At 62.9% G+C, this 21,755-nt stretch overlaps 1 protein-coding gene and 1 long non-coding RNA gene across 2 annotated transcripts in view; one reads left to right on the forward strand and one right to left on the reverse strand.

The window, feature by feature from the left end:
* The window catches only part of Ppargc1b (PPARG coactivator 1 beta), a 90,948-nt gene that overhangs the window by 14,654 nt on the left and 54,539 nt on the right, over positions 1–21,755 (reverse strand). Inside the window, 2 exon segments of the mRNA XM_048331115.1 lie at positions 67–279; positions 6,126–6,287. Of these exon segments, the coding sequence (XP_048187072.1) occupies positions 67–279; positions 6,126–6,287 (375 nt within the window).
* The window catches only part of LOC125339835, an 11,689-nt gene continuing 5,072 nt past the window's right edge, over positions 15,139–21,755 (forward strand). Inside the window, exons 1-2 of the long non-coding RNA XR_007208637.1 lie at positions 15,139–15,150; positions 16,773–16,775. This is a non-coding gene — a long non-coding RNA (uncharacterized LOC125339835). The remainder of the gene's footprint in view (positions 15,151–16,772; positions 16,776–21,755) is intronic.

The raw sequence follows: 21,755 nt of genomic DNA on the forward strand, positions 1-21,755 counted from the left end.
CCGAGAGCTCTGCGCACACCACCCTCCAACCAGACACCCGGCCCGCGCTCAGAAACAGGTCCTCACCAGGGACAGCTGGTCCACCTCGGACACCGGGGCGAGGAGCCGCCCCGCGGCAGGGCTGGGGGGTGCAGACAAGGGGCCGGGCGAGGCTGAGGGGCGGGAAGGCGCGTCCCCCTCGTCCAGGCCCGGGAAGGCCGCCAGCTCCACGTCCTCTTCGGGGATGTCATCCAGGGTCTTGGTGAGAGCGGCCAGGAGGGCCTCGTTCTCGCTGTCGATCTGGCGGGAGGAGGCAGAGGGGGGAGAGGGGGGGAGTCAGCTCCGTGCCCTCCCCACCGAACCCCCACCAAGCTCCTGCCGAAGCCCGCTCGCTGTGTCCGGTCGGATGGGCTCCGTCCTCCGGGGTCAGCAGATGCTCAGGGAATGCGGTGCCAGCTCTAGCAAGCACGGGGCTTTACGAGAGCCGCCGGCGGCGCGCAGAGGGCCCCGCCCGGCGCCCGGGGGACACCGCCCTCCTGCCCGCGCCAGGCCCTTCCCCGGCCCCGGAGACAGAGCCTCCCGCAGGCCCGGGCCGCCGGCACGGGGGAGCCACCCCAGGCTCCCACACGGCGACGGCGGTAACCGCGCTCACTGCTCTCCTTCAGAGACCCGGGGAGAAGGGCGGGCACTGCAGTCGGGAGCCGGGGCCGGGTCCACTCACAGAGCCCCCAGGTGGGTGTCTTCACCTGTCATGGGGGCTGCCGGAGGACCCCATCCCCGGGGGGCTCGTGGGGAGTAACGATGATGGATGAGTTAGGATGGGAAGGAAGCCGGCCGGCGGCGTGAAGCAAGAGCTCATCACTACCGAGCAGCGCGCGGGCTGAGGCTGCAGCGCCAACCATGGCGGCGAGAGGGGCGGGGCATCCTCCCCGACCACGTGGCTCCGAGCATGGCGGCAGGGGCGGGGCATCCTCGCCAGAGCGGCGAGGGGCGGGGCATCCTCCCCGACCACGTGGCTCGGAGCGTGGCGGCGAGAGGGGCGGGGCATCCTCCCCGACCACGTGGCTCCGAGCGTGGCGGCGAGGGGGGCGGGGCATCCTCCCCGACCACGTGGCTCCGAGCATGGCGGCGGGGGCGGGGCATCCTCGCCAGAGCCGCGAGGGGCGGGGCATCCTCCCCGACCACGTGGCTCGGAGCGTGGCGGCGAGAGGGGCGGGGCATCCTCCCCGACCACGTGGCTCCGAGCGTGGCGGCGGGGGCGGGGCATCCTCGCCAGAGCGGCGAGGGGCGGGGCATCCTCCCCGACCACGTGGCTCTGAGCATGGCGGCGAGGGGGGCGGGGCATCCTCCCCCGACCACGTGGCTCTGAGCGTGGTGGGGGCGGGGCATCCTCCCCCTGACCACATGGCTCTGAGCATGGCGAGAGGGGTGGGGCATCCTCCCCCCGACCACATGGCTCTGAGCATGGGGGCGGGGCATCCTCCCCGACCATGTGGCTCCGAGCGTGGCGGGGGGCGGGGCATCCTCCCCCGACCACGTGGCTCTGAGCATAGCGGCAGGAGAGGGGCATCCTCCCCCGACCACGTGGCTCCGAGCGTGGCGGGGGGCGGGGCATCCTCCCCGACCACGTGGCTCCGAGCGTGGCGGCGAGGGGGGCGGGGCATCCTCCCCGACCACGTGGCTCCGAGCATGGCGGCAGGGGCGGGGCATCCTCCCCGACCACGTGGCTCGGAGCGTGGCGGCGAGAGGGGCGGGGCATCCTCCCCGACCACGTGGCTCCGAGCGTGGCGGGGGGCAGGGCATCCCCGACCACGTGGCTCTGAGCGTGGCGGGGGGCGGGGCATCCCCCCTGACCACGTGGCTCCAAGCGTGGCTCGGTGGGGGTCAGCACGCTGAGCGTCGGCGCCCCCACCTCCCGGAGCCGCCTCCCCCAGCGGCCGTCAGGAGAGCGGCAGGTGCGTATCCGAGAGTAAGGAAGGCTGGGGACGGCAAGGGATGCCGGGATGGGGAAGAGGACCGCAGCCCTGCTGTCCGTAGGCGGAGTCCCGGGCTCCCGGGCTCCCGGGCTCCCGGGCTCCCGGGCTCCCGGGCCGGACACGGGGACGGTGCCCTCGGTTCCCGGCCGCCCCTGCTGCCTCCCCGGCTCGCGTTCCCGCCCACCCCAGGTCGGGCCGCGTGTCCTTCAGGACGTTCATCGGAAATACACGTTGCCATGACCTTCGGGCTGCTCCGGCCCACCTGATCCACGCCTTGCAGCCAGAGCCGCAGCTACATAGCTCCGGGGACAACAGCCGCCTTGGAATGGTTAGAGCAGATCTCAGAATTAAAAAGTCAAGAGGAGCTCTTTCCCTGGTCCACAGGAAGATGTGTTCCTGGGGTCTCTCCTCCCCGGGGTGCTGGCTGGACCAGGCTCTAAGGCCGGGGTGTGTGGAGTGGAAGGAAGGAGGCAGAGCACGCACAGTGGTGGAGGGCCCGTTCTATAGAAACGACCACGTCCAGGAACGACGTCATCCGTTTGGACTGGAGGAAGAATTGCCCCGGGACACAGCAAATGGCCCTGGGATAGGGTGAACTGATCCCCCACTCCCCGTGTGGGGTCGCGAGACAACCGGGCCTGTCGATCGTGCGGTACTGACACAGGGCACTGACTGTGACCGGTCCCTTCCACGCCGGCTCCAACCCACAACCAATCACAGCCGGTGCCCCCCCCCTCGGGAAATCTACCGGTCCTCCCAGAGGAGGGGGCTCAGCCCCAGGAACAGACACATCCTCGGGGCTGCGCGGGAGGCTAGGGCTGAGGAGCCGCAGGCGGGGCCGCGCCCGAGATCAGGGGCCTGGAAAGTCAACCCTGAAGGCCGGGCACTGCCGCTCGGGAGGCTGAGATGTGGGGATTGGGCCGCAGAGCCAGCCTGGGTGGGAAAGTGTGTGAGATTCTCATTTCCAGTGAACCATCAGAAAGCCGGGCGTGGAGGCCTGGCTCGGGCGGTAAAGGACCGGCCGGCCTTGAACGAAAAAGCTATGAAATGGCACGGAGGCCCTGAGCTCAAGCCCGACTACCGATACGGAGGGAGGGAGGGAGGGAGGGGGGGGGAGGGAGGGAGGGAGAGGGGAGGGAGGGAAAGCCAACTCTGAGTTACTAGCTTACAGTGTCGGCACGGGCTGAGAAGAGCACAGAAATGGCAGCCGCAAGTGGGGGAGGACAATGACGGGAGGACTCCCCCTCTCCCTGCCCCCAGACCGCTCTGCCCTGGAACAGCCCGAGGAGTACGGCCGGCTGCTGCAGGAAAGACCTCTGGGCCACCCCATGGCACCCTAAGACGGCACATCACAGGGAGCTGCCCCCCCCTTGCTCTTCCAAGGCCCGTCCATTAGCTGCCCCCCCCCCCCCCAGCCCGGCTCGGCTTAGAAACGGTGCAAATTAATGGAGAGTTAATCAGCCGAGGCAGGCATATTAAAAGACTCAGCCCCACCCCCCACCTTCCTCAGTGGATCGCAAGCTGGAGGAAGAGGAGCCTTCCAGAACCTAAGGCGAAGGCTTCGCTCGGAGTGGCTTGGAGGAAAGACGGAGCAGCACCCAGGCTGCAGACTCGGCGGCGATGGGGAGAGGCAAACCCCGGTTCCGCAGGGTTGGAGGAGGCCGACTTCTGAGGGAGGGAGGGCCCAGGGTGGCGGCAAGGATCGTCTCCGTCTCCCCACAGACTGGGAGCCGCTGACGGTTCCTCCTTCCCTCCACGCGCGGGGAGCCGAGGCCCCATCAGAGCACCCAGCCCTGCTGAGCATGGAAGCACAGAGGAGAGGAAGGCAAAACGTCCCCGCCCCCAAAGGCCATGGCCCTCGAGCGCTAGCTCCTCCCCACAGCGGGGGTGCCCCCGGGCGGCTCCGACACGGCCAGCCGAGCCCCGCGACACCCCCTCGTCCCAGGAGGAAGCTCTCCCCAAGAGTGGCTCCCGGGTCTCCCACGCCTGGCCCGGGCCGGAACGAGGATCCTACAGTCGGTCAGGGCTGTCACTTCCCCCACGGGACCTGAACGTCCACCACCGTGTGTGGCTCCAGGGGGTCGGGGGAGCGCACGGTCTGCCAGACACGAGTGGAGCAGGCGGACGCGTCGCGGGCGCCGGGGATGGAAGGGTCACTCCCTTCATGCCACCCAGGCCCTGCAAGTGCCACCCACCGGGCCGCGCCGGGGCCACCAGTGCACCGCGAGGACCCCGAGGTCGGGGGGTGAAGAATGGGGACAGGCTCGACGCCGTGAGTTCCACACGGGGGGGGGGGAACAGCAGGTGCGGGCACGGGCCCCAGGGGGCGGCCGGGCACAGCTCTGCCTGTGTGAGGACTGCAGCCATCGGGTGGAACCGTGTTTGTGTCGAGCAGGGCTGCGGCGGGGGGGGGGGTGGGGGGAGGAGGGGGCAGGGGGGCTTCCTAGGGATTGGCTAGGAGGAGGTAGAGCCGGGCTTCCTAACGGACAGGCTTTCCAGAGAGCACCCAGACCCCCCTCCCCTCCCTCTCTCTCTCTCTTTATCTCTCTCTCTCCCTTTCTATGTCTCTCTTTCTCTCTGTGTGTATCTCTTTTTTCTCTGTCTCTGTCTCTCTCTTTCTGCCGGTTCTGGGGCTTGAACTCGAGGCTCACACTCTCAGATGGCCTTTTCGCAAAAGCCTGGTGCTCTACTACTTGAGTCACACCTCCGCGTCTGTTTTGCTTTTTCTTATTTGAAAATGCCAATGCTCAGGGCTGGGAATATGGTTTAGTGGCAAGAGTGCTCGCCTCGTATACACGAAGCCCCTGGGTTCGATTCCCCAGCACCACATAGACAGAAAACGGCCAGAAGTGGCGCTGTGGCTCAAGTGGCAGAGTGCTATCCTTGAGCGGGAAGAAGCCAGGGACAGTGCTCAGGCCCTGAGTTCAAGGCCCAGGACTGGCAAAATAAATAAAAATGCTAATGCTGAAATGCTGATAAAAATGCTAAAAAAACAAACAAACAAAAAGGCTGGGTTTTTGTTCATTTTGCCCTCCAGACTGGGATCCCCCGACCGACACCACCCCATGCACCTTTCTAGAAGGAGTACTTGAGATGTCTCCATGGAATGGCTTCTGCCTGTGACCTCTATGTGGGAGACAATGTCAAGGAAAGCACGAAGCCGACCGCCCCCACACCGCCCAGCTGCCCCGGCCGGGCTCCGGGCCGCACAGGCAAATGCACGCCGCGCCCGCGTTATTCCCAACCCCACCCCACGCTGCCCCGCGGTCCACAAAGACGCCTTGCGAAAGGGAGCGGAGGCCCCGCGCACAGGCCCCGCCGCCCGCGCTGCCCTTCCTGAAGAGCCTGGAGCCCAGCAGAAAAACGGGCTTCCGGCCTTGACCGCGGGTGGTGGAGGGAGCAGCACACGCCGAGGCTCAGCTCGGGGCGGGGCGGGGACGGCTCCCAGGGCCGCCCTCCGTCCGGCCCCGGAGGCCGCAGGCCGCGTGGAATCCGCTCCGGTACTGACCGGGCCACCGGCCAAGCTGCACGGCTCCTCAAGCCTTGGTTTCCTTCCTACAAGTTGCGCACCAGTGGCTCGTGCCTGAAATTCGAGCTCCTTGGGACATGGACACTGGAGGATCCGAGTTTGAAGCCAACCCAGGCCGGAAAATCCATGCGGCGCTCATCTCCATTTAACCACCAAAGAGTCAAAAGTGGAGCTGCGGCTCAAGTGGTAGAACACCAGCCTTGAGCAAAAAAGCCAAGGGAGAGCGCGAGGCCTGGAGTTCAAGCCCCAGGACCAGCACCAAAGAAAGGGGAAGGGGAAGGGGAAGAGGAAGGGGAAGGGGAAGGGGAAGGAGGAGGACGAGGAGGACGAGGAGGAAGAGGAGGAGGAGGAGGAGGAGGAGGAGGAGGAGGAGGAGGAGGAACAAGAGGAGGAGGAGGAGGAGTAATAATGGCCCTGCGTTGAGGATTCCGTGACGCCGTGTCTCTGGTCCCCAGGGAATCCGGTTCAGCCTGGGAGGCTTAGGAGGGGCAGCTCACCCCAGACCTTTCTTTCGGGGGTGGACACCATGTGTATGAGCCAGAGCCAGCCCGGGGGTGAGGTACGGATCCAGAGAGGGTCCGAAGGGCCTGGGTGAAGAAGGGGAGACCCCTTCCGCTGGGCCCTGGGAAGGGCGGGCGTACCTGGAAGAGCTCGCTGTCGTCGGGGCTGTACTGGGGGGGCTCGGTGTCCGCGTGCTCGGGGCTCCACTGCAGCTCCCCAAAGCATGCCGCGGAGTCGAAGTCGGCGGCGTCCAGCTGCGAGAGGTCGAGCTCTGGAAAGTCGGCACAGAGGTGCTCCTCCCCGGCCCCGCCCTGAGGAGACAGGAGAGAGGAAGGCTGGTCAGGGGGGGCCTCTCGAGACCCAGGCACCGGGCTTCTCACGGGGGGGGGGGGGAAAGGTGGGGGGACACGTCTGAGCCCCGGCAAGGCTGGATTTTGAGCAATGGCTAACGAACTGTGAAGATCTGCCCCCACCTCGTGTAACCACTGAATGGACACACACCTCCCCTTCTCCTCCCAACTCCTACACACCCCTCAAGGCCCGACACCGGGCACCTCCTCCCCGGTAAAACGGTTTGGTTGAAAACTTTATTAGCGTCCATACATAGCGCTCTCCCTCACGTAACTCCCCTCTGTAAGCCCAACGGCCTCCTCTCCCAGGCCCGAGCACGCTCCCTCCCCAAGCGGCGCAAGGCCCCTTGGGCGAGGGCAGTGAGAACGTCGGACTCCCCCTCGCTCCCGTGACATGATGGCGTTCCTTAGGGTGACTACGACCCCGTAAGGCAGCAAGAGCCCCTCGGCGTGACCTTCAGGCCTGGGCAGCTGCAGGACCCCTATCTACCATTTAGACAGCATCCATCAATCCCAACCCGCCATGATGAAGGCCCTGGTGCACCGTCCACGCGAGGTCCCCACCCCCAAGACCTCGGATGTTACACAGGTCACCCCAGACAACAGCCGGCACTTCTCACTTCTCCCCGGTGAGACGGGGTCTTGCAGGTCCCTTTGCTTTTATACCTGGATGTCTGCGTGGTTTCTGGCAGAGTCTAATGTAACACCCACCTGTCAGGGTGTTTCTGAAAGCTCACGACTCTTCTATATTTATAATCGATCAAGATACCCCCGATAACAGCAAGTGGCATGGTTGAGTGACTGTCAGGTTCCGGGGATCTTAGAGGGTTATCTGTGATGTTTCAGTTCCGCGAGGATGCACAGATAAAAGGTAAGCAGAGAACACATCTGTATCACGAAACACAACAGCAGCGATGAACAACCCCGAATCCATGATCACCTCCCCATACACACACACACACACACAACAAAACACGAGTTGAAGACGACTTGCGTGAAGCACGCGACCCCGCCGTTGCCCAGAGAATCTGGGAGGGCGTAACGGTTCTGCCTCTGTCTACGCCCGGAGGGAAAGAGGGCTGTCGCGGATGCCCTAACGACAGGCGGGGGTGGTGGCCCCGAGGCCCCCGCAGCTGAGTCAGAATCACCCCCACAACAAGCCCTGACACACTGCGAGCGCGTCCCTCCCCGTCAGAAACCCACCTGCCTCGCCCGTAAAACGGGGGCCACAACAGCCCTCGTCCCACAGGGCACAGGAGACGCCATCGGAGCCTGGACCCAGGGGAAGAGGAGGCTCCGTCCGGTGCGTTCCCCGTAGAGGGCAGCTCACAGCGGACCACGAGCGACGGCGGCGTGATAAGAAGACAAACAACGAGGAAAAGCCCGCGCTGCCGGCGCTGGCAGCTCAACCCTGGAAGCTCGGGAGGCTGAGAGGTGAGGACAGAGGTTCGAAACGGGGGCGGGCAGGCAGGTCCATGAGACCCTTACTTCCAATGAACCACCAAAAAGCCAGAAGTGGAGCTGTGGCTCACGTGGTAGAGCACCAGCCTTGGGCACAAAAGGTCAGGGACAGGGTCCAGGCCGTGAGTTCAAGCCCCGGGATGGGCACAAAAAGAAAAAGTGGCATAGAAAGAAATGGGTTTTGTGCAGGCCTTTTCCTTAATTGTTCCCACTTGCTAGACCTCATAAATGATGAATACATGTATAATTAGCTCAACTTGACACAGGAAAAAGGCTTTTATCCAAATTCGGGTCAGATGTCTTAATGGGTGTTTTGCAAGAATCCTGTCTGCGGGGGCAGCAAAAGGGTCAGGTCCTTCCTTGCACGTGGCTGTCCCCACTGAGTCTCGGGCCAGGCGGCCCGGTCTGCAAGCCGTCCCCAGGGACACGTCCCCCCACCCCCCAGCCCCCCACCCGCCGGTTCTGTGTAATCCACGAGCACTGGGCAGGTGACGCTGCCTCCAGACACGGCGGCACGTGCGCGCGACGGCGGGGGTGGGGGGGGAACAGGACGGGCGAAGAGCTGGGATGCGCCAGAGGGCGGGGGCTGCACACAGGGCGTCCCGCAAGCAGAGCGGGCGACGCCGGAGGCCCCGGGGCTCGCGGTCAGTTACCGCCCGGGGGTAAGGAACCGCGCGTCCAGGAACGAGCACTGCCCTCCGCCGTCTCGCGTGGCCGGGTGAAGCCTTCCCGGCGTGCTCCTGCGGTCTCACTAGGACGCGGCGGGTCCTCCGTGCTCACGACGCCCGCGTGCGCACGCACACGCACGCACACGCGCACACACACACACGCGCGCGGGAGGAAATGCAGTGTACGTAAGACCCGGCTCTCTCCGTGACCCCGCCTCCACTCTCGCGGGGTCTTGGAACACATCCCCCGGGGGGGTGGGGGGTGGGGGGAGCACTGGGTGAAAGAACTCCCCGAGAACGGCGGGGTGCTTCGGAGCTTAATGATCAGAGGGAATGGCGCTGCCTGAAACTGGGTCCCCATGGTAACCCCAACCCGCCTGCGGCTGCCGGCCATCCACCCGAGAACCCCCCAGCAGCCGTGAGCAGCGGCCACCCCGAGGGAACCGGGCAGCTCCTCCCGGCCGCCCTCAGGGCTCCGCTCTCTCTGTGTTCGCCTGGCAGCAGGGCAGCGCTTTTCCAGTTCTGGGCAGTGACCTTGCTTTTCACGCTTAGCCATTACACATTGCACGCCAGTGTAACATGTATGTGCAAGTCTTTGTACGGACACGAGTCCTTGTACGTGTGACACTGAGTCCAGCACTGCTTTGCCCCCGGGCTCTGGGCCCCATCCCTAGCACAGAGGGAAAAGGGAAGGGGAAGGAAAGGGGACGGAAAGGGAAGAAGCTGGGTGTGGTGGCGCACACCTGCACGACTGGCTACTCCGGAGTCAGGGCCAGCATGGACAAAAACAGGTGGGACCCCCCCCCAGCCCCCCGCAATTCCAAATGAAAAGCTAGGTAGCTGGGAGGCCCAGGCCTGCATCGCACCTGCCGAGAGACCAGCCGTGGGGCACCCCGGCCCAGGCCCGCCAAGCACGGAGCACAGCACCTGCCGAGAGACGAAGCCGTGGGGCACCCCGGCCCAGGCCCGCCAAGCACGGAGCACAGCACCTGCCGAGAGACCAGCCGTGGGGCACCCCGGCCCAGGCCTGCATCGCACCTGCCGAGAGACCAGCCGTGGGGCACCCCAGCCCAGGCCCGCCAAGCACGGAGCACAGCGCTGAAACGAGCAGGCCGTACATTCGCGGTGACTTCTCGGCCCCTCTCCGTATCTAGGGGCTCTGGACGGGGCGGCTCGGGTGACGCAGCTCCCGGGGGAAGGTCTGGGTTGAGGCCCTCTTTCCTGCCTGCTGCCTGCTGTACAGACTCCACCAGAGGAGCCAGAGGGCCACCGTCAAGACTAACAAGCCATGGCTGCTATGAGCAATTGCTATACACCAAGGGCATACTCGGCAGTGGCTGTCGGCTTCCCAGTCAGTCCTAAAGCAACCCTGCTGGGTAGGGGTTACTGCCCCCCACAGTACTAGTCAGGAAGCTCTGAGACGTTGCCATGGTGTTATTTTGACAGGATGGCAGGCGTGAGCCACGAGCACCAGGCACCAATTCCTTCCCTTCTGATGAGGACGCCAGTGCTTTACCCCAGAGCTCATCCTGAAGACCCCATTTCAGGCTGATTTTTACCTATGAAGAAAGACACACTCTCCAGGAACTAAAGAACATTCTCTCTATTCCCAAATGTCTTTTAATTTGGAGAACTCAGTGCAAACCACAGCACCCAGGGTCCCAGAGGTGACACTGGAGTTCAAAACCCAAGGTTTCCTCTCCCTAGGAGAAACCAGTGCATCTTCCCGTTCCTGAGAGTGAGAACCTTCGAGACCACGATGACCACTTACAGAAGAAGAAACCGAGCTCGGACGATGGCTGAGGACAGCCCAAGCCACGTGCCAAGTTCATGGTCTCGCGAGAGCGGACTTGGGACCAGGCAGGCTCCGCGCTCCAGGCGCCGGGGCGGAGCCCTCGGGACATCTCCGCGTCTCCTCCCCGCCCCTGCCCAGCCCCCCCCCCCCCACACTGCAGGGCTGGACAGGCCCTTCCTCCAGCAACCCCACCTCGGCTCTACAAGGGCCGTGGCGTCCTCAAGCCAGGGGATAACTGGCCCTCGCGGGGGACGACGGGGGCTTCCTTGGAAGCCGTGCATCTTGTTGGAAATCGATTCCTTGCTTAATTAAGAAAGCACCTTCAGGAAGAACTGGTGGCTCCACTTTCCTGGCTCTATTCAGCAGATTGTCCTGCCGAGCGAGCGCCCAGCCCACTGCTCACTGCGTGGCCGGGCGGCGGGGCGGGGGGGCACTGCCATTCCTTCTCAAGGCACACTGTCCTTCAGGCAGGTGGTCCAGGGGAGCGCGGCCTGACCAGGTAGTCGGAGTGAATGCTGGGAGTCTGCTGGAGCACGGAGACGAGGAGGCTCGGCGGGGCGGAATCTCGGCCACGGCTGGGGAAGCGTCTGCCTGAGAACGGAGCCCACGGAGGTGAGACAGAGCCAGCAACGGGGAAAGACAGGGTCAGGAAAAAATAATCTAAATACTCGGACCCAGCTGTGCCTGACGGCAGCCTCCCTGGGCTCTGCAGTTATGTGACTGAATAAATCCCTTTTTAGATTACATGCCAGTTGGAGTTCCCATCACCTATCACTGAAAAAGTGATGATTAATTCATCCCTCTTACCCTAGGGGGAAAAAACAGCCTTCTCACTCTTTGAAATGAATACAAAACTCCTAAAGAAGCTTCTGGAAGAACAGTAGGAAGAATGAATAGTTGATCAGTTCAGACCATCAGAAAAAGACAGGCACAAAGTAAAGCACCAGGAAGAATCATTAGATAAAATGGAGGCCCTCAAAGCCAGGCGCCAGGGCTGGGGATAGGGCCTAGTGGCAAGAGCGCTTGCCTGGTATACGTGAGGCCCTGGGTTCAATTCCCCAGCACCACATAGGCAGAAAATGACCAGAAGGGGCACCGTGGCTCAGGTGGCAGAGTGCTAGCCTTGAGCAAAAAGAAGCCAGGGACAGCGCTCAGGCCCTGAGTTCAAGCCCCAGGACTGGCCAAAAAAAAACAAAAAAAGAAAAGCCAGGCGCCAGCGGCTGACCTGCCATCTCAGCCACTCAGGAGGCTGAGACCTGAGGATCGTGATTTGAAGGCAGCCTGAGCAGAAAAGTTGGTGAGAACTTCATCACCAATTAACTGGCAAAAATCCAGAAATGGAGTTATGGCTCAAGTGGTAGAGTGTCAGCCTGGGGAGAAAGAGCCAAACATGAGCACCAGGCCCAAAGGATGGCACCAGTGGTTCACATCTGTAATTCTAAGCTACTCAGGATGCAGTTCAAAGTCAGCCCGGGCACAGTATATGACACTCTTATCTCCAGTTAACCAGCAAAAAGCCAGAAGAGGAACAGTGGCTCAGGTGGTACAGCACCAGCTCTGAGTGTGAAAAAAAAAGTAAGGACCATGCTCAGGCCCTAAGAAAATAAGGCCCTGAGTTCAAGTCCCAGGACTGGCACAAACAAAAACCAATTAAATAGCTTATAACCAGAAACTACACGTAGTAGAGAGTCAATATAAACTAAGTTGCTGGCTCCCGAAATAGCCAATGAACATGAGTTATCCCAAACAAACAACTGCAGTCAAGTTTTGTGTGGAAGATATCAGGGTAAGAGACTGGGAGACGGCAGCGGGAATCTGGAAGCTTCTGCACTAGATGGCTATGACAAGAGTCTGAGTTGGGCTGGGAACGTGGCTTAGTGGCGGAGTGCTTGCCTAGCATGCACCAAGCTCTGGGTTCGATTCCTCAGCACCGCAGACACAGAAGAAGCTGGAGGTGGCTCTCAGGGACAGTGGTGCCCCGGCCATGAGGTCAAGGCCGGGATCTGGCATCTAAGATATGAATCCGGAGACTGGGGACAGTGGAGCCCGGCCCTGGGGGCGTGGCCTGGGCAGACCGAGAGGGGATTTCAGCCCCGCCCCCTCGCCCTAACAGCCCAGGAGTGGCAGAAGTGAGGATGCCGGTCCCAAAGCTGCACTCAGATCATCGCAGGCCCACGGCTCTGGGCTCAAGAGGCACCGAGCTGACCTTTCCCTAGGAATCGCCCCCCACCCCCAGCATCTACAGTTCCCACAGGACCGGGCGTCAGGCCGCGGGGGGGGGGGGGGCTGGAACAGGGCAGGAGTTTGGGGCGCTGGAACAGTCTGTTGTCACATTGCATTTTGCAGGTGATGACTGAGACTGAGAGGGCACAAGCCCAGTCCCCCGAGATCCACCAAGCCCAGTCCTGGCAGGCTCATGTCCACAGTCCACAGCTCTTCCAAGAGACAGACCACGTCCTCAACGGCTGGGGCCTAAGCCCCCGTGCACCCCGCATTCAAAAGCACGGGGAAAAGCCAGGCCCCGGGGGCTCACGCCCGTGACACTAGCGGCACGAAGCTGCCAGGCTGCCGCCGTCCGTCCCGGCCGCCCACAGCTGCTTCCGCTCATCCCCGTCCCAGATTAGGTGTCCCTGTGTCCTGCGAGACCCCGGGACTCTGGCCTGGCTCGTGCCTTCCGCTTGATGATGGCCCCCGCCCCTAGGCTTTTACGTTGAAGTAAGAAAAAAAATCATCACATGAGAATCGTGACTTTATTTCCTTACCATCGTACTGGGGTTGGACCCGGGGCTGTGAGTTTCCTCAAGTCACACCAACTCCTCTGTTTTGTTTTTTTTTTAATTTACTTTACACTTGTTGTGCTAGCGTCGGGGGCTGTGCTCTTGCGTGGCACTTTCATTCCAGGCTGGTGCTCGACCACTTGAGCCACACCTCTGGGTTTTTGCTTGGGGTCTTTTTCGGTGGTTGATTGGAATGGGAGTCTCATGGACTTTCCTGACGGGGCTGACTTCAAAAGTCTGTTTTCGGATCTCAGCCTCTTGCACAGCATAGGATTATAGGCGTAAGCCACCAGTACCCAACTTTACTTTATGAGACAGCATCGTGGTAACTTTGCCTGGGCTGGCCTTGAACTTGGGGTTGCAGGTATAAATGGATTGCAGGTATAAACGCTACACTGTATGTGATTCCACTGTCACCACCATCCACCTATTTCCCTATTGTTATCTATTTGCTTATCATGGCTTCCTAGAATCAGCAACATTGGGTGAGCAGGGGACACGTCTATCTTGAACCCTGCTCTAACCTCTGTGCCCAGCACCGTGCCTGCCACAGCAGCTGCTCAATAAAGACGTGTTCGGTAAACCCAATGAGGGCAGCGCGCAAGAGAAGAGAACCAAGGGCTGGGAATGTGCCTAGTGGCAAGAGTGCTTGGCCTCATATACATGAGGCCCTGGGTTCGATTCTCAGCACCACATATACAGAAAATGGCCAGAAGTGGCGCTGTGGCTCAAGTGGCAGAGTGCTAGCCTTGAGCAAAAAAGATGCCAGGGACAGTGCTCAGGCCCTGAGTTCACGGCCCAGGACTGGCCAAAAAAAAAAAAAAGAGAGAGAGAGAAAGAGAACCCAGCGGCCGCGAGCCCAGGTTAAACTGCCTAGTGGCCTCAGTGACCACGTAAAAATGTTACGCTTTGTCCAATTCCATGGGACAAAAGTGCTGGCTGTTCCTTTTCTCTCCTGGTGCGAGGTCAGGAATGAAGACGTGATCACACAAGCCAGCGGCCTCAGCGCTCACTGCAGCACGCCCGCTCTGCCCGCCGCAACGTTTACCAGTTGTGAAGGGCAGGCCCGAAAATAGCCAGTGAAGATCAAATGCCACGCTCGGAGTGGCTGAAAGGCCTCAGGAAGGCCAGAGGACGGGGACAGGGTGTCTCCTGTCACAGACGTAGACAAGGAATGGGAAACAGATTCACAGCTGAAAACAGGGTGCCCTGTTCCAAAGACAAGCTCTCGGTAATCCAGGTAGACCCTATCTGAAATGCAGTATCATAGACAGGTGGATGGATGAATGACCACCCGACCAGTGGCTCACACCGATAGTATTTTGCAGGAGGCTGAGATCCAGAGTATCATGGTTCAAGGCCAGTCGGTGCAGAAAAGTCCAGGAGACTCCATCTCCAAAATAACCAGCAAAAAGCAGGACCGGAGGCATGGCTCAAGCGAGAGAGGGGGCAGCCCGGCAAGCGCAAGGTCCTGAGTTCACACCCCAGAACAAGTGAGTGAAAACATCCACAGCGGTTAGCGAAAGACCACAACGCAACGTGAAGAGGAAGGAGGTCGGCCGTCCTGATTCTCCTTACACGTCGGGGTCCGGTGTGGCTGTGCATAGCTCTCAGCCCCTGCTTTGAGGTTAAGTTTCTTATTTTGCTCAGCACATGCGCTTTCTGCCCGTCGGTACTTCTTCTCACAAGCACTGGATTCAAATGTGATTTATTTTTATTGCTAAAGTTTTGCACACTCCCTTCCTTCACTTTGGTGCCGGAGCCCACGCCTCCTCCCCGGCCTCTCCCAGCCGGAATGAGGGGTTACGTAAAGAGGTGCCACCCACGGGGGGTGAAATGGAGTCACACCCAGCCCGTGTTGCTTCGTGGTCACGGTCTCAGCCTCGCTCCGGGGTGTTTTGAACACCTGTAAAGGACTGCCTGCCCGTGCAGGAGCAAGTGTGATCACATTCTTCCCAAAGACAGGCAGTGGGCTCACCGACAGGGCAGGACAGCTAGCCACGCAGGATAAAAGGAAGAAAGAACGGTCCACGGGAATTCCTTTCAGAGTCACAGCTGCCGGCACTGGTGGCTCGCGCCTGTCACCCTAGCTACTCAGGAGTCTGAGGACCCCAGTTCAAAGCCAGGCCGGGCAGCAAGGCTTGTGAGACTCTTACCTCCAATGTACCAACAGGAAATGGGAAGTGGCTCAAGTAGCAGAGCGCTAGCCTTGAGCAAAAGAGCTCAGGGACAGCACTCAGGCCCCAAGTTCAAGCCCCACCACTGACACAACAAAACAAAAAAGGAGTGAGCGGTGAAATTGGGCCTAGTTGCTCATACCCATACTCTAAAGTCCTCAGGCGACTCTCATCTCCAATTAATCACCAAAGGACATGGGACATCAGCTTCGAGCCAAGAAGCTAATAAGCAGGAAGTAGAAAGGCCCTCAGTTCACACCCCAGTAGCAGCGCACGCGCACACATACGGAAGCGAGACATGCGAGCAGATTCCTGGTTTTCCCCAAACCAGGACAGCCTCTGGCATTCTAGGCCCTTTCTAAACAAGGAAAGCAGAGTTCCTGCTAGCCGGGGGCAATGCTCCCTTGCCACACTCACTGTACCTGGCAAGCACTTCACTACTCTGCCTTCTTCACTATTCTGGGCTTCCTCAACATTTGCGAATGGGTATGCCACAGTGCACGGGTTTCAAAATCAGCCATTGTCCTGAGTTCGTTGGATGGAAAAGTACCTGGCTTAACTAGGTTTAAGTGACTCACACCCCTAATCCCAGCTACAAAGAGGAAGCGATGTGGAGGGCTTTGACTCAAGGCCATGGGTGGCAAACCACGGAGCAGCAGCCCATCTTAACAGGCCAGGCATGGTGCTGAGACCGCTCGTCTTGGCTATGCAGGAGGCAGCGGTAGGAGAGGGAGGGAGGGAGGGAGGGAAGGAGGGAGGGAGGGAGGAGAGAAAGAGGGAGGGAGGGAGGAGGGAGAGAGGGAGGGAGGAAAGAAGGGAGGGAGGGAGGGAGGGGAAGGGAAGAGAGAAAAATACTTGGTTTTGGATAACGTGAGACTTTTGGAAATGAGCCTGCGGATGATTATAGGGCACGGTAAACATACTTAATGCCACTGCTTTGTAGTTCATTTAACGTTACTGATATTTCTATTACAATAAAACAAAATATGTATTTAAAAGCCCGAGAGTTCCGCAACGCCAGCCCCGCGTGCATGTGCGCGCGCTCCGGCTCCGTCCTGGCCTCCCGTGCCAGCTGGCAGGGGGGCAGGGCGCGGGGCCAGGGTTATAAATAGCCCCGCCGCAGCAGGACCGGGTCCCGGCAAGGGCGTGAAGGTCAGGCAGCCCCTGGGCAGCGCCCGCCCGCCCGCGGGGGGACACGTCACGCTCCACACGCAGGGGCCCGTCCCCAGCGGGCCCCTCCGGAGGCTCCGAGAGCTAGCCTGGCTCTCAGGATCCAATCCCGCCTGCCCTCCACCATCTACCAGGCCCGACCCTCCCCCCGCCTCCGCTCCCATAGCACAGCCCCTGAAGCCTGGGCAATCCACCTGCGCCCCACCCCCGACGCAGCCGCTCCGAGGACCGGACCGGGGCCAGCCACACCCCAGCCCCGCCTGGCCAGCCTTATCTCTGCCTCCTGAGGCCCAGGTCTCCGTCCCAGGCCCTAGAGGGGCGGGGCTGCTGAGCGCAGTCCTCAGGGGGGAAGATGATGAGAAGTCCAGACCTCGGGCTTCCAGATAAAGCTGGTGGGAACAGAGGTTTCCTCAGAGCCCCCCCCCACCCCCCCACCCCCGTCATGTGGCCAGCAAAAGCCAGAGGCCAGGGGGGTGGCTCTGCAGGCTCCCAGCCCGCCAGTCCCCGGCCTCCTGCAGGGGTGTGCTCTAGAGAGAGGAGAGCTGCAGGGGTGTGCTCTAGAGAGAGGAGGGCTGCAGGGGTGTGCTCTAGAGAGAGGAGGGCTGCAGGGGTGTGCTCTAGAGAGAGGAGAGCTGCAGGGGTGTGCTCTAGAGAGGAGGGCTGCAGGGGTGTGCTCTAGAGAGAGGAGAGCTGCAGGGGTGTGCTCTAGAGAGAGGAGGGCTGCAGGGGTGTGCTCTAGAGAGGAGGGCTGCAGGGGTGTGCTCTAGAGAGGAGGGCTGCAGGGGTGTGCTCTAGAGAGGAGAGCTGCAGGGGTGTGCTCTAGAGAGAGGAGAGCTGCAGGGGTGTGCTCTAGAGAGGAGGGCTGCAGGGGTGTGCTCTAGAGAGGAGAGCTGCAGGGGTGTGCTCTAGAGAGGAGGGCTGCAGGGGTGTGCTCTAGAGAGGAGGGCTGCAGGGGTGTGCTCTAGAGAGGAGGGCTGCAGGGGTGTGCTCTAGAGAGGAGGGCTGCAGGGGTGTGCTCTAGAGAGAGGAGAGCTGCAGGGGTGTGCTCTAGAGAGGAGGGCTGCAGGGGTGTGCTCTAGAGAGAGGAGAGCTGCAGGGGTGTGCTCTAGAGAGAGGAGAGCTGCAGGGGTGTGCTCTAGAGAGGAGGGCTGCAGGGGTGTGCTCTAGAGAGGAGGGCTGCAGGGGTGTGCTCTAGAGAGAGGAGGGCTGCAGGGGTGTGCTCTAGAGAGAGGAGGGCTGCAGGGGTGTGCTCTAGAGAGGAGAGCTGCAGGGGTGTGCTCTAGAGAGAGGAGGGCTGCAGGGGTGTGCTCTAGAGAGGAGAGCTGCAGGGGTGTGCTCTAGAGAGGAGGGCTGCAGGGGTGTGCTCTAGAGAGGAGGGCTGCAGGGGTGTGCTCTAGAGAGGAGGGCTGCAGGGGTGTGCTCTAGAGAGGAGAGCTGCAGGGGTGTGCTCTAGAGAGGAGGGCTGCAGGGGTGTGCTCTAGAGAGGCCGCGCTGACAGACTCCATCACTGTGTCAGCGCTCTCCACAGGTTTCTCACGTAGGGGCAGGTACTCCAGGGTGCGGGGTGACACTGCCAGGGCCCCCGCCAAGCTCAGTTCAGGTACCTGAACTAAGAAAGTGAAAACGCAAACTAACACACACGCTGGGCCCTGAGTGGCTCGCACCCAGCTCCGAGGAGGGAGGATCAACGCCGCCAAGGCAGGAAAGCCTGGGAGAGTCTCATCTCCAATGAAACAGCACGATGTCAAAGGGGCGGCTACAGCTTTCGCGGGGAGCATTATCCCTGAGCCAACAGCTCAGGAACAGTGCCCAGGACTTGAGCTCGAGCCCCAAGACTGGCATGCATGCGTGCACCGCACGCGTACACAGGAGGGGAGGGGGAGGGGGAGGAGGAGGAGGAGGGGGAGGAGGAGGAGGAGGAGGGGGAGGAAGAGGGGGAGGAGGAGGAAGAGGAGGAGGAGGAGGAGGAGGAGGAGGAGGAGGAGAGAGGGGGAGAGGAGGAGGAGGAGGAGGAAGGGGAAGGAGGAAGGGGAAGGAGGAAGGGGAGGAGGAGGAGGAGGAGGAGGAAGAGGGAGAGGAAGAGGGGGAGGAGGAGGGGGAAGGAAGAGGAGGAGGAGGAGGAAGGGGAAGGAGGAAGGGGAGGAGGAGGAGGAGGAGGAGGAAGAGGGAGAGGAAGAGGGGGAGGAGGAGGGGGAAGGAAGAGGAGGAGGAGGAGGAGGAGGGGGAAGGAGGAGGGGGAGGAGGAGGGGATCCATCCACAGGCCCTGCCTCGTGCATATAACCATAGGGTCAAGTCCCTTCTCCCCACACGCTAGGGTTGGGGCTCAGGGCTGTAAAATCCCTGTGCACCCAAATCCCCATGTGCCATTCTAACCGGACAGAGGTGACGCTGTTTCTCCCGTGGGAAAGCCCACGGGGGAAGAGACTCGCCTGGAGTCTCACGGCAAGAGAAAGACCGCCACGGCTCACGCCTGGAGTCCCGAGCCCTCGGCCGGCCCCGCACGCGGGAGGCCTCGCCCCGCCGGGCCACCAGCCGAAGGCTTCGCGGAGGAACGCGGCCGAAACGGCAGCGCACCGGCCTCGCGCAGAGCAAGCCAAGGGGCGGCCCCCAGGCCCCAGACCGAGCTCCCCGGTACGGGCACCCCCCCCCCGGGGCGCGCGCGAGCCTGAGCTTAGCCGGCAAGCTGAAGCTGTGACAGCACTGCACGGGGGAGGCGCCCCCAGACTCTGCAGGGAAGGCGCCGGAAGGACCGAGCCTCCATTCCCGGGATGCCAACCCGGCCGGAGAGGTGGAGAGGTGGGAGGACGGCCACCGTGGGGGGTGCGCACGGAGGCCGTGCGTGGGGGGCCGGACCGCCAGCCCCTCGGGGTACCCCAAGTGGGGTCCCGCGACCATGGCCACCGTCTTCCCCCAGAGGTCAGAAGGCAGGTCCCCACTGCCACCTGGGGGGGTGGGGTGGAAGGAAGGCCCCCCGAGGGGCACCGTGGGGGGGGTACGCGCCCCGGGGGAGGAGAGGGGAGGAAGTCGGGAAGAACTGCGTTCGCGGCAGCTCTGCCCACGAGCCCCGAGCAGCGAGGACCGGAGCCGTGTCGCCGCAGGCCACGGGGGGGGGGGGGGGGACGCCTTCCCGGCCGGCCTGGCTCTCCGCCAGCTCCCGTGGCCGGGGGAGACGCCCCGCTCCGGGCCACCGGCCGCGGCCCCGCCGTCGGGGGTCCACGCGGGCTGCGGGAGGGCTTCGCGGGCGCTGGGCTCCAGGGCTGGACCGCCCGCGTCCTTGGAGCAGATGGTGAGGGGGCTGGGAGCCGCGTGGGGCCGCCAGGGCTCAAAGGACAACGGCCTGGCGCGAGACGACCTCATCACGTTCCTGAAGCAACGCCCGGAGCAGCGGCAGCCTCGCGGGCTCGGGCGGCCCCGTGGCCTCACACCTGAAGACAGCCCGGCCCCGGCCTCCAACCCAACTCCCGCCAGGCTCCCGAGCCATCACCCCAAGATCCGCATCGAACCCCCCGGATTCCTCCCGGGGAAAGATAAAAGCCCCTGCAGGGTCTGGTTCCTCCCGCCTGCCTGCACCATTTCCCCCTCCTCCCTCAGCAATCAGCCTTCTAGAACTTCCGCTGCCCCTGGTACGGGCCGGCTCCCCCCCCTCCCCCCAGCGAGCTGTCCTCCATGCAGTTCCCGTCCCACAACATGCCCTTCCTGCCCAGATACTTTGTGCGGCTGGATCCTATCTGTCCCTTCTGGGGGAAGCCCTCTTTGAGCCTGTATACCCCCATGAGAAGTCCTAGTGTTCACTCCCACCACCCTCCGGAGTTCCAGAACTTTCTACTCACCCTTGGTTTGCTCGAGTGCCTTACCCAGGCCTGCTGCTGCCTCCCTGGGGCCGGGTCCCTAGTAATGGCCTGGAGAGTGAAGCAGCGACGGGGCGCTGGGTGCCCCTGGCCTCCGCGATGCCCCCCTGCAGCCTCTCCTCTGGCCCGAGCCGCGGCCCTGCGCCACAGATCCTCCCGGTTCTGGATCTGATGTTCTTGAAAGCAGCCTCGGGGCCCGGCCAGGGAGGCTCGTGAGCGCCGACGCCGCTGCCTGGGCCGGCTGAGCGGGGGGCAGGAAGCGCCAGGCTCCAAAAGCGTCCGGAGCCCATTTACGTAGTGTTCTCCCGGCACTTCCAGGCTATTCTGAGCGGCAGATCGATCCGCCGGCCCTCGGCCTTCCGGAGATCACTCCCCAAACACCCAGCATGCACCTGGCCCGCCCGGCGGGGGTGGGGTGGGGGGGTCAGCTCCCTCACCCCAGCCAGCCGTCCCCTGGACCGGGCGCGCCCTCCAAGGGAGGCCTAGTTCTGGGTGCGCAATGGGGAGACGGAAACCCGGAGGGGCCGAGAAACGTGTCGCAGACATGCAGCCCGACGACGCGTGACCCTGCGTGCGTTCTCCACGCGAGAGGTCGCGGCCGGCGGCTGGGGGGGGGCAGGGGACGCGTGAGGAGCTTGAGAAAGTGGGGCCCTGCCTCGGCTGGGGGGACAGGGGACGCGTGAGGAGCTTGAGAAAGTGGGGCCCTGCCTCGGCTGGGGGGACAGGGGACGCGTGAGGAGCTTGAGAAAGTGGGGCCCTGCCTCGGCTGGGGGGGGCAGGGGACGCGTGAGGAGCTTGAGAAAGTGGGGCCCTGCCTCGGGCCGGGAGGAGGCTGCGGTCTGCCGCTCAACGTCCCTCCCGACTGGACGGGGATCACACCCGCGCCCCGGCCATCCTTAAAGTCAAGGCGGAGCCAGGCGCCCGGGGCTCGAGCCTCTCATCGCAGCGACTCGGGAGGGAGGCCGGGCCGCGCCACCTGGGCCTCCCGCGGGGCTCCACGCCACAGCCTCCATCGGGGCCGGGCGCCGGCAGCTCCCGCCTGCAGATAGCCGGCCAAGAGCCCGGCCGGAGGCCTGGCTCACGTGGTGGAGAGCCAGCCACGAGCAAGCACCGCGGACAGCGCACGCCTCTGAGCTCCGGTTCTCATCGCACAAGAGTGGGACCCGAGTGGGCAGAAGGCCTCGGGCCGGGCTCAGGGCGGCGGGGCGGCGGGGGGCCCTGGAGCCCAGGTTCCCGGGTGCTAGGGAACGCATCCGCTCTGGGGACTGGGGAAACGGAGGAGGCCGGGGGTTCTACCGCGGAGCAGGGGGGCGGGGGGCAGGCAGAGCCTCAGAAGTGAGTTCCCGCGCCGGCCGCCGGCCCAGGGCTGGCCCCCCGGCAATGACCCCGGCGCGGCGGGGGCCAGCGGACGGTCCGTTTGGGCCCCACAGTCACCGGACCTTGCGAGGTCCCGCTTATTCAATAGAGAGGTGCAGAGAAGACACAGAGCCACTGCTCCTGACACGGGGCGAGCGGGGGCTCCC

This window comes from Perognathus longimembris, chromosome 22 (assembly GCF_023159225.1).
Source record: "Perognathus longimembris pacificus isolate PPM17 chromosome 22, ASM2315922v1, whole genome shotgun sequence".
NCBI classification, from domain to species: Eukaryota; Metazoa; Chordata; class Mammalia; order Rodentia; family Heteromyidae; genus Perognathus; species Perognathus longimembris.